General features: G+C 39.1%; 1 protein-coding gene across 3 annotated transcripts in view; it reads right to left on the reverse strand.

Annotated features, from left to right (window-relative positions):
• Positions 1-12,912, reverse strand: part of CNTN1 (contactin 1) — a 432,541-nt gene that overhangs the window by 200,359 nt on the left and 219,270 nt on the right. For all 3 annotated transcript variants that reach the window (XM_073328045.1, XM_073328044.1, XM_073328043.1), the window contains one exon: positions 1,054-1,186. In XM_073328045.1, the coding sequence (XP_073184146.1) occupies positions 1,054-1,114 (61 nt within the window). In that variant the 5' untranslated portion in view covers positions 1,115-1,186. The remainder of the gene's footprint in view (positions 1-1,053; positions 1,187-12,912) is intronic.

Raw genomic sequence — 12,912 nt, forward strand, 5'->3', positions numbered from 1 at the left:
TCACACAAGCAGCCCTATTAACTCGAAAGGAACTGCACGTGAGTAACTGCCAATGGCAGTAAGGGATTCACAGTCTGGCTCAATGTGAGCAGAAAATTTCCCATATTAATTCCACAAGGTACCTGAATTTTTCAAAATCTGCTTTAGCCAGCATTTTATAAAATACACAAATTCTGCATGCTGCTTCTTAGACACCAAAGGCTAAATCATGTGGTCTCTACATAAGCAAAATGTCCCCTGAAAGGAATTTTACCTACGTTGGCTCTACAAACTGAGCTTTATTGTGTCATTATAAAAATGACATTTGTTTAAAGTGGAATTAATGTTTGAAATGCACATTTATCTGTCTTGATGTCCTTTGTGTTTTGGGTGGTTGGAATAGGTGCTGGTTGTCATAATTCAAACCTGGATCTGAAATTTGTAATTGGCTGCTATCACTACAAAGGACTGAATTTCAGTTTTAAACACCCCCTAATTTTGAAGCGTTAGAAATCTGGATCCCTAAAATCTAAATTTTTACAGCAAGGGCCCAACTCTAATTAGAGTAGTTTTACTATGTACAATTTTATTAAAGTCAACATATGCCACATTAACACAGTTATGCAGGATGCGTAGCAAGATATCACCATATGGCACTGCAACTGAATGCTGATTTTTTTAATTTTATTTTTATTAAATGGCATCTACATTACAGCAGTTCCAATCTTTTAAATCTCTCCTCCCATGGACATCTTTCCATTTTTCTACTGATTTTGGTCACCTGGCCACAAACAGTTGTTTCTTATATTAATTTTATGTAAAACTTGATAAATCAAGGGGATTTACGAGATCAGACAGGCCCAGAAACAAATGCAAGGTCAGGCTCATTTTTATTTCGGACTATTGCTTCAGTTATACTGTGAAAATCTTTCTGCCAGTTTCATTATCCGCATTTAGTAGCTCACCACATCTGCACAAATAAATTAAATCCGATACAAACACCAGTATTGACCTTGAAATGTGTGGCACTGACAATAAGTTAATTCATTTAACTAAAATGAGAGGTCGTCTTACCTGCCAGGCAGAAGATGAAACACACTGTAACAAGATGACTGATTAAGAACCACATTTTCATCTTCTATTCAGAGATGATTATTTCAAAAGGAATTTTGCCTTGCAGCCCCAGTGTTCAAAGAACTAAAAATTCCTGATAATAAAAAAGGAAAGAAAAAGAGTGAATAATTCTGATAAGAGAATGTTCCTGTAGAGACAAGTACTACATTTAAGTCAGCTACATTTCCCATGTTTAAGAGACAGAGAATAATATATTTGTAAATTAAGGGTACTCTCAAATCTGGTAGACCAAATGTATGATGATAAATGTATAGTTTACAGTTACAGAGCTTCTCCCATCTAAGGCTCTCAAAGCACTTTATAATGATTCACCTAAACTATTCAAAGTCTGGAAGGCTTAATGTAATAGCTTCTGCTTTGGCTCATCTTACAAAACCAAAACCAGGGTTGGTTTGGATGTGGGTGCTATTTGTATACCCACCTTACAGTATGGAGGTCTTGGAAAATAGTTTCTGATTTTTAGCTAATGATATAAATCCAGATTCTGTCACCCTTACCCATGCCAAGTACCACCTTACACTGCAAATAATCCCAGGGATTTCAGTGTCATTAACAGAAAAATGACCATGAAATGGTGGCACACAATCTCTTTCAGAATGCATTTCTTTTGCTTAGCATGTTGTAGTTGTTAGAGTTCTAATTTGTAGTTCACAAACTTGTGGAAAGACAATCTTAGTTTTTACTTAGTGGTTTTTTAAAAACCTTGAATTTATTTTAGTCAATTATTTTATATGTGATTTGAGCTATTTTATATTCTGTATGTGGGTGGGGGGGTAAAGAGTGCAGTGAACCCATTAATGGATCCACACAGCTTCATTTGGATCCTGCCAGAGTTCAGACATAGTTTTCTAGAATTCTTTGCTTCTATATTTCTTGCTTGTTTAGATTAGAATATTTTGCTAGCTTTTTCTTTTCTGATGCCTGTTATCTATTTCTTTAGGCAGTGAATCATGGTGATTGAAGTATGTATTTTGTTTTGTTTAATGGGTTTCCTGCCATGCGTGTATAAAAGCACCCTTTACATCCTTCATGTCTTGTTCACATTTCTCTTTTCTTCTGCTCATTGGTTCTGCTGTGTCACTAGTTTCTCTATGACCTGTGGATAGGGTATGATTTCCAATTCATCACTGATGGAATATGCATATCCTACCCATGAGTGGACACCATCCATTTGGTTTACTCCTGTTCTTAGGTGGGGGTTTGTTTTTGGTATTTTTTTTGGCCTTTGTGACTCTAATACAAATATGGTAGAGTATATTTGAATGCCTTTTACTAAAGATTAAAATCTTCACATAGTGTCTTCTAGACCAGTGGTTCTCAAAGCCGGTCCGCCGCTTGTTCGGGGAAAGCCCCCTGGCAGGCCGGGCCGGTTTGTTTACCTGTCGTGTCCACAGGTTTAGCCGATCGCGGCTCCCACTGGCCGTGGTTCGCTGCTCCAGGCCAGGGGGGGCTGCGGGAAGGGCGCCCAGCATGTCCCTTGGCCCGTGCCGCTTTCTGCAGCCCCCATTGGCCTGGAACAGCGAACCACGGCAAGTGGGAGCCGCGATCGGGCGAACCTGCAGATGCAGCAGGTAAACAAACCAGTCCGGCCTGCCAGGGGGCTTTCGCTGAACAAACGGTGGACCAGCTTTGAGAACCACTGTTCTAGACCCTTTTTTCCTTTGGATCCCAATGCATGTTTATATATTGGCTAACAGAGGCATCATGAAACCTCTCTTTTCTCAGTTCCAAAACTGCTTTCTACCAGCTTGCTTTGTCATGTGCTGGTGATTCTGATGATGTCTACTGGCTTGCATATAGAGACTATTTAGCCACATTACTCCCACTGAAATGAATGGGAATTAGGTATCTAACTACCTTTGAGGATCTGGGCACATGGCTCTGTTGAAATTTTTACTCTACTATTTTTTTAAAAAACAAATTACTTTGATCCTACCTGCTTACTTTCTCTGTTTCACCTCCTCCTCCACCTTGTCTGTCCTAACATGCACTTTCATGCGACTTATCTGGGCAACTGATTATTCATTTTCAAAACACCTTTTATAATGTACAGATTTCTATAAGGAAGTAGCCCAGAATGGATGTGAACAGTAAGAAAGGAGAAACAGCAGGCTGATAAATATTTTCATTTCTACTAAAAAATCATGGAGGTTGCTGGGAAAAGAAAACAAAAACATTACAGAGGTAGGATTCTGTAATACCCAGAAATATAGGCCTTTGAACTAAATCAGATAGATTAAAAGCTATATTCTGGAACAAATGCCATTTGGATTCATGGGGATTCTGTTTCTGAGATCCCACAGTGTTCTTGTCAGGTCCAGCTCAACGCCCTACCTTTGTGTCCATCTCTAAGGAACTGTAACTCTTTCTCCTCACCACTAGGATCTGCTGTTGTAGATGCTCTAAAGGTCCTGTCCTCCTCCCCAGCTGCATCTTATGGTTCCCTGCTTTTTCTCTGCAGAAAGCAGGAGAGATAGCCAGGAGGTAGCAACCACCAGGGCCAGCTGCCTCACTTATTTACCCACCCATCATCATCATCATCATCATCATCAGGGGCAGCAGCTTCAGATCTTCAAGAGGTAACAGAGAGAGACCAGAGAATGCAGAAGTGGCACTAGGAGAGCAGAACAGTTATCTTCCCTCTGCACACCCTGCCGAAAGATGTAGAGGAATGCTAGCAGGCATGGTGGGGTGCGTCACTTTAGAATCCTTATCTGAACTAATCACGAATGCCAGACCTCTGGGGACCTCCTCTCATTGGTCTTCCATGCAACTTTGCACCAGTGCCGATGGTGGGGTTTATAAAAAAAACCTCTATAAAGCCAAGTAATATTCATTCATTGTATGGAAACATGGTATACAGTGTCCTAGTGCAATCTATACAGGGCAGAGAATGACAGATTTGGTGGGTTTGCTCTTTTTCAGTCTAGTAGATGAAATCTTTAACAGCAGCCTAAAAACTGTTTTAGCTGTCAGAGACTGTTAATTATGTTGTTCAGATTAAAAACAGCTAAAGTGCAACAGAATATACATAAGGCTATAGGGCAGTCCAAGGAACTCTGGCTTATTTGAAAACAGCCCCCAAGTAAAAAATTCTTAGTACAAATGTACATGTATATGTACTCTAAGTGAATTTGCTAATCTACATGGAATATTTTTCCACTAAAAATCTTTCCCTCCTTCCTTTACCATAGCACTAAAGCTTCTTCAAAGTCCAGCACTACTGTCTGTTTTGCCTGAAATGCATAATTAAAAAGAATTCTCTTCTAGAAAACCAGAAAATGTTAACATACAGCATAATCCACTGAACAGTATGGCAATGCAACAGGACCAGAGCAGGAATTTGCAGTGTTTTAATAGACCCGCTACCTTATAGCAGCCATCGCTGAATTCTAAAACCAGTACCAGGAAGTGGGTTCTCTGGTCCCCTTTCTCCCCTTCCAAGAAGCAGCACTGGGTAGTACCATGATAAATATTTTTCACATTTCTCCTGGACCAATAGGAGAGAGATGCTGCCAGTTATTCAAAACATTTCCAAAGGGCCGAACGTTTCCTGATTATGAAGCTAATCATTTTATGAGGTTGTTTGTTCATTCCCTATTGCCTGGCATGAGTTACATGGATAGTTACTGCAAAATGATGTACATAATTAAATAACAATCAAACAATAATTCCACTGGTAATAATGGTAACAATGTTACTCATGTTAACGTTACCAGGTCATCACCTAATAACTGTATTTGAATATAATAAAGCAATGGGTTAAACAGCATTAACAGTAAGACTATGTCATCTATATGAAATTAGAGGCACTATTGCTGATGCAAGGCCCTTCCGTCCTCCCCCTTTGTATTGATCTTTGCGGAAATTATGTTCAATTTTGAAAACCTCTTCTCTCCCCTACCTCATCAGAAATTAGGGTTAATGGAAGTTGTGGTTGTAAGTCCCCATGCTGTAAATCCCCAAGCATACTTAGCTGTGCGTACAGAAAGACACCCTGCCAAGATATAAAAATCTTCCTTTACTTCCAATTATTTCAGCTGAGCGAGAACGGCATATACACTACGTCTAACCTGATTCATCTTGGCTTATAAAAGAGAAGTGAGGCATTTTGATATATTTCTCTGGCTCAAGTCAGTAGTACTGCCTGCTATTAAATGAGACAGTGCACAGGTTACTTTTTATAGGACTAGGATAGTATGACTGAGCATGATGAGCTGCCCAAGCAGCCGTTCAAAATGATCTAAGACAGCAGCCCTATCAGAAGAGACAGGATTGTGGATGCACTACTCATGCATCATGTCTATTATTTAATTAAGGATTAAAAGATTCTCTCCCTTGAAGCTCTGCACCTTTTTCTCTTTAGAGTAAGAGGCATACCGTATCGTAAGTGAAAAGTGTTCCCCATCAGAAGGGCTTGCTTTACTTTCCTGTACAGGCTGAGAATGACTACGTGCCCAGATAGATGTCTTTCTCTATGTCTTTTACTAGCATGTATTTTTTACAATGACATATAATTCTAGCAAATTAAGAAACTATTTTAAAACACATGCTGAAAACAGCAAACGCTTGCCTGCCTCAGTGTCAGATTTCATTACTATTTAATTATTTAATTCAATGGGCCAAGTACTAAAGCATTTATTTCCCTTTTGACAATTTTGTTTTTCTCCACATAATCCAGCCACAACAGTCCCCACACTCTGCTAAACACAGGAGAACTTATCCTTCTGAGGTCCCTTGAGCTCCTGGTACCCTAAAGAGGTGGAGAGAAATTGAGGCACTGGCTCTGCTCTCTCTCTCCCACACACACACTAGCCAAAGGGGCTGGCTAGCTGTAGAATAGAGTTTATGCTGCACCTTGTACAGCAGGGACATTGTAACTCACTAAGGCACAACGCCTCCCAGAATTGCTCCAGAGTGCTGCAGCTCCTCACCGCTCGTCCACAGGACTTGGTTTCAACTGCACACCTTTTAGGACCTAACTAAGCGGCACAGGACTATCGTGGCTTTGCACTTTTGAACAAACTCAGTATTTCACATCATTTACCTAGTTATTTGAATATTAAACACACACATACAGGAAAATAAAGATAACAGACAACGGAAGGGAGGACTACAGTTAAAACAAAGATCACGTGAGGCAGAAAATAGTGCAAGGTAGGGAAAGAACAGGGGAATAGTAAGCACAATGGTGGAAAAGTCAGCAGCCAAAAAAATGGCATCTGGAAGCAGATAATGAAGATTCTTAGCGCACTGGAAGTGGGATGGTGTTCCAGGTGTGTTTGTGTGTGGGGGAAACATGACAGTGAGAGTAGCAGGAGAAAAAGAAAGCAAGAAGCATGGAACACCAAAATGAGGAAAAGAAGCTTGAACTTTTTAAAGCAGGAGACCAGAAGCCAGTGAAAAGACCGAAGGAGTGGGGTTGGAAGAGACAGAGCAGCAGGGGGGGAAGGTTATTTTATTTGTAGCATGTTGGACAGTCCGGAGAGAGGAAAAGGAAGATTTGGGAAGGCCAGGGAGGGGAAAGTTGCAGTAGCTCCAGTGGAGACAGAGAGGAAGGAACAGACTTTAGTAATGTTACAGGAAGAAGAAACAAGACTTGATGAGAGCCTGGATGTGAGGAGAGAAGGGAAAGAGAGGGTTGTAAAATAATCCCGAGGTTGGAGTGATAGGAAGGATAGTGGCGTTGTCTGTTTATGCCAGTTTCCATACCAGGACCTATCTGGGACTCCCTCCTGTTTAGCTGTCCCCATTCTGCAATATGGCAATGACAGAGTGGTCAAATTCCTCTGACACCAGTTCATCACTCCCAGGCTGAAAACCCCCGATCTATGGTGATGGAGTGAGCGGGAGGGAAGTGTGTTTAGAAGGAGTTCCAGTTTTGCCACATTTAGCCAGCAGAGGTGAATCAAGTCCCTTATTATTAGTGTACTAGCCTATTACTACAATTATACACACTTACGCTTGGAAAATGGTTAGAGAACTGGAGGATCCACCAAAATTACATTATAAATAGATACAATAATCTAATGGAAATCTCTAGTTCTCCACCCTTTCTCAAAACATGAATATGCATAATTGCAACAATTCACTAGTAAATTATCACAGTGACAAGTTCTAATCAAAGCTTTTTAGGAATGGCATGTTACTTCAACCCAATTAGTGTTTTGTATTTGTTTTTATTTTAGACTCTTGGAATTTTGGTAAGCGTTTAATTGCTCATTTTCTAGATCTGCTTTGAAGAGTTAGCAGTTTTCATTACTTATACTGACTCACTTTTCATAAATCTTATCAGCTGCTACAGCACCTAGAATTAAAAATTACTTTTTTTTAATTTAATGAAACTCATGACGTATATTGCATACTACTTGGCATCTCTCTCTGTCTTCCCTACATTTGTGGCTTTGGCAATTCTATTGTGCAACTAAATCAACAAGTCTTCAACCACAGCATTGAGTAATGGGTGGCGCTCAAGATCTATACCAGTAGCTAAACACCACTGGCTGGTGTATGGGGGTGAAGAACTAAGGCTCAGCTCCTAACCCACATGATCTGGGGTGGGACAATACAGAGCATACAGATCCTCTTTGCTCCTGTGCATCAGTCCTAAACTCAAGTACTGAGTAGCAAGTGCAGGGGAGCAAGGAAAGTTCTTATTTCCTGAGTAGCTATGTAATTCAGTTCACAATCTTGCATTTAATTGTTTAGTATTTAATTGTCTCTAGACATCAGTCAGTTGTCAATGGTACTATAAAATGTCTCTAATTTAAATGGATTTCCATTTACTTACGTACACACACACACACACACACACACACACTCACTCTTAAGGAACTAAAACCCTCAAATGATATTGCTAAGTGAAATTCACTAGGATGGCTGTGTGATACACTGTACATTTGCAGTGTAATATTCCGCTAACGGTTTTACTACAATACAAAAATAATTGAAAACACCTACTGAAATACAGACCACTTTTCTATATTTTCAAGATAAGGGCAGACTTTTAAGTAAAGACACAAGATACTTTTGTTTGTGTTTAGTTGGGAAAGAGTGAAAGTGAGGAAGATGAGGTAGAGTTAATGCTGTAGCATGACAGATGATGCACTCGTTTGTACTTAATTACATGACAATTAAATGAATTGTACAGTGTAACACAGAGCTATCCCAGTGAATTTCACTAAGCAATATCATTTGGGGGTTTCAGTTCTGTAAATAAATATTTTACTTACACACACACTCACACACTCTTGGACAATAGACATTCTATAGTATCGTTGGCATCTGCTTGTTGTCTAGAGCAAGAGAAAGGTGAAGGAAAGTGCAGGTCCTCTGCTTAGTGGGGAAGGAGAGCTAATAAGTGATGACATCTAGAAGGCTGAGGTGTTCAGTATCTATTTTACTTCAGTCTTCACTTAAAAGGTTAGTTATGACCAGATGATTAACACAATTATTAACAACAAGGGGAAAGGATCACAAGAGAAAATAGGAAAAGAACAGGTTAAAGAATATTTAGATAAGTTAGATGTATTCAAGTTGGCAGGGCCTGATGAAATTCATCGTAGGATACTTAAGGAATTAGCTGAAGCAATCTTAGAACCATTAACGGTTATCTTTGAGAACTCACAGAGGTTGGGTGCATTCCCAGAGGGCTGGAGAACGGCAAACCTAGTATCTATCTTTAAAAAGGGAAACAAAGAGGACCAGGGGAATTACAAGCCAGTTATCCTAACTTCGATACCTGGAAGGATACTGGAACAAATTATTAGACAATCAATTTGTAAGCACCTGGAGGATAAAAGGATTATAAGTTACAGCCAGCATGGATTTGTCAAGAACAAATCATGCCAAACCAACCTAAATTCCTTCTTTGACAGGGTTATTGGCTTAGTGGCTAAGGGAAGCTGTAGACATGATGTACTGGATTTTAGTCAGGCTTTTGAGACAGTCCTACATGATGTTCTCATAAGCAAATCAGGGAATTGTGGTCTAAATTATCTTACTATAAAGTAGATGCACAACTGATTGAAAGACCATACTCAAAGAGTAGTTATTCATCATTCACTGTCAAACTGGGAGGACATTTCCCTGAACACAGTATGAACAAACAACAGGAGGCAGTTTCCGTGTTCAGAAATCTAAGCCTGCTTTCCAGTCAGACCTGTGCCACAAGGAGCTCTATCTCTGCTCTCTCACAGCCATGCTACCAATGCTTCTCTCACTATATATTCAGCGTCCTGGTCACTTTCTGCTTCTGATACATACAATTCCACCTGTCAGTGTCCCAGCCCCTATATTTGCAATCAGTCCCTGTTTTATTCTCCCTGAGTTAGTTCTTGCTCAGGCCTTCTCATATGGCCCAGTGCCTTGGGTGGTGGCTTCTATTGTTTTAGCAATCTTATTCAATAAAGGTGCTTAATTGCTTCTTTCATTTAGCTTGAATGAAAGGCGGTCCATGAGTCTCCTTCCTGACTGTAATTGCCAATAGGTCACAGACACATTTTGTGGCACCCAGCATCACTCTCCAGCACAATATGTAATCATACAACAAACAGCAACTAGTTGAAGTGAACAGTTTGCAAACAACTTAAAATCTGGAAACTATCTATCTAAATATTTGGCAATTTTTTACAGATGCTGAATCTTTTCAGAGAAAATCAGAATCAGTTCATAAGTGCCGTGCTAACGCCAAAATGGTCTAAATGCATAATATTAATAACTAACTATTCAAACTGCTCTTTACAAACTGCTCTTTACGAAAATTAATCTAGTCGTTTAATAGAATAAAGTTCTCTAGCAAACACAGTGGCCTGTGGCTTCAATAGTGGCTTTGTCTGAATACGGGAATTTTGACTTAGTAAATGTCATAAATATAAAGGGAAGGGTAAACCCCTTTGAAATCCCTCCTGGCCAGGGGGAAAGCTCCTCTCACCTGTAAAGGGTTAAGAAGCTAAAGGTAACCTCGCTGGCACCTGACCAAAATGACCAATGAGGAGACAAGATACTTTCAAAAGCTGGGAGGAGGGAGAGAAACAAAGGGTCTGTGTCTGTCTGTATGCTGGTTTCTGCCAGGGATAGACCAGGAATGGAGCCTTAGAACTTTTAGTAAGTAATCTAGCTAGGTATGTGTTAGATTATGATTTCTTTAAATGGCTGAGAAAAGAATTGTGCTGAATAGAATAACTATTTCTGTCTGTGTATCTTTTTTGTAACTTAAGGTTTTGCCTAGAGGGGTTCTCTATGTTTTTGAATCTAATTACCCTGTAAGATATCTACCATCCTGATTTTACAGGGGGGATTTCTTTATTTCTATTTACTTCTATTTTTTATTAAAAGTCTTCTTGTAAAACACTGAATGCTTTTTCATTGTTCTCAGATCCAAGGGTTTGGGTCTGTGGTCACCTATGCAAATTGGTGAGGCTTTTTATCCAACATTTCCCAGGAAAGGGGGGGTGCAAGTGTTGGGAGGATTGTTCATTGTTCTTAAGATCCAAGGGTCTGGGTCTGTAGTCACCTAGGCAAATTGGTGAGGCTTTTTACCAAACCTTGTCCAGGAAGTGGGGTGCAAGGTTTTGGGAAGTATTTTGGGGGGAAGGACGTGTCCAAACAGCTCTTCCCCAGTAACCAGTATTAGTTTGGTGGTGGTAGCGGCCAGTCCAAGGACAAAGGGTGGAATATTTTGTACCTTGGGGAAGTTTTGACCTAAGCTGGTAAAGATAAGCTTAGGAGGTTTTTCATGCAGGTCCCCACATCTGTACCCTAGAGTTCAGAGTGGGGGAGGAACCTTGACAGTAAATATTTCAACATTTTGTCCACTGGAATTGCATGTGTCCAACACCTCAAGATTTAGCTCAGCAAAACTAATTGTGCACCCTTATTCTCATTCAGCAATAATTCTTTAAAAGGTAGGGATTTTTTGATATTTCAATTCTCTTTAATCAGTACAGTAGTTTTGTGGAGCTTCTGCAGCCCAGTGTACACTTCCCATCAATCTATAGATTGATATTAATATATTCCCAGAAAGCAATAAGATAGGTCCTTGCAAAAAGAAAAGGAGTACTTGTGGCACCTTAGAGACTAACCAATTTATTTGAGCATGAGCTTTCGTGAGCTACAGCTCACTTCAGGTCCTGTTTTCCAAGCAAGTACAATTTACTTGTTTACTGGTTCTCACCCTCTTTCTTTATGTAAATCTCTAGTGGCACCTGCAATGGCATCTTTAAGTAAAATCAGCATTAAAGCCAGTGATGACACCACATCATATACTGCCTCAGAATTACCCTTTTTCCCCCCTCTACCTCTCTCTCACCTTCTCTGGAATTTGCAATTTCTCTCCCTGGAGTAACCACAGAAAAAATTAATCCCTTCTTTACTCATGCTCACATCCAAGTACTTGTAAACAATAGGTTCTACAGCTTAAAAGTCTTTGTATTGAGAAACAGAAACACATTCTCTTGTGTTTTGCTGTAAATTATAATGATTGACACTGTATAATCAAAATGTAACTCTGCTGGTTTTGGAGGTCCAGTTTCCACTACAGTTTCTTTTAACATGTCACTTTCTCTAAAAGGAGAGTATATGCTAGTCTCTGATGTTTTACCCTCATGTTTCTGTTCTGGTTAGCATGTCAAAAAACATAGACCTCTAGCAATAGCAGCCTTTTCTGTTAGTTTCCTTGGTTTTTTTTTTTTGCTTTTCTGTTAAGCTTCTTATATAATTAAGTGAAGTATTATGGGATTTTCTTTGCCTTGTCTGGTATCTAATAGAAAAGTCAAAATAGAAGTATGATTTTCCATTGTGACTTTTTGTAATCCCCTCCTTTCCCAGATACGTTAAATGACCAGTAAGAGGTATTATTTTTCTTAATTGCATTCTGAGCCTCCCTGTGTATAGACATTAGTCGAAGTCCTCCTCCCCCCATTGGTTTTTATGGCATCACATCTTTCTTATACTACAGTTAATTATTGCACTGTGATTAAGGGTCAGTTAGTATTTCAATTATAAACTATAATTTTTGCACAAGAAAGGTTAATATGCTGGGCAATTCATAATGCATGATATGTACAAGATATTGACCTAAATGTTAACTGTTAAAAGAGCTACATCATTTTTCTTGAATCATGGAGCTGCAAAAAAGAATGTTTTTACACTTTCAGATAATGAAAAGTGTTTCTTAGATGTACTTAAACACTGTATTTAAACATCATTGTGGGAGCAAGTGGGCTGAAAACCAATCCTCCAAGTCCTTTATTCACATGCATTAGGCTATCAACAACAGGCTGTTTTTATCTCTTTGGGTAATAAATAACACCAAGATCACACACTTCTCAATAGTTAACAGCTATACTCACATGCCTAAAAGTCCTCTTTAGGGAATATTATGTTTGCCTGCCTCTTAGTTAACAGTTTTAACAAACAAACAACTGGAAAGATCAATAGTCTTTTTGTCAAACACTACAAATACTTAGCAGACAAAAGAGCATATTGCTGCATTTTCTTTCTTAAACAAATATACAATTTCATGTCACGTAATTTCCATTTTTCTCTCCCCTCCTTTAGCATTAACATAAACATTACAGCAGCCAACAACAACAAAGTCCAAGTCATTTTACTCTGGGTCTAAGACACTCAAATTTAACTCAGAACATAGATTCCAAACTCTAAAATATTAAAGACTCAAATTAGTAAAGAAAACAAGAACATTGAAGGGAAAAACAAAATAAAAAAACAGTAAGAAATACTCACTTCTTAAAATTGGACATTTTTTCAATACAGATAACCATTTGTTTTTCCTTCAGA

Source organism: Lepidochelys kempii, chromosome 1, assembly GCF_965140265.1.
Source record: "Lepidochelys kempii isolate rLepKem1 chromosome 1, rLepKem1.hap2, whole genome shotgun sequence".
In the NCBI taxonomy this organism is placed as follows: Eukaryota; Metazoa; Chordata; order Testudines; family Cheloniidae; genus Lepidochelys; species Lepidochelys kempii.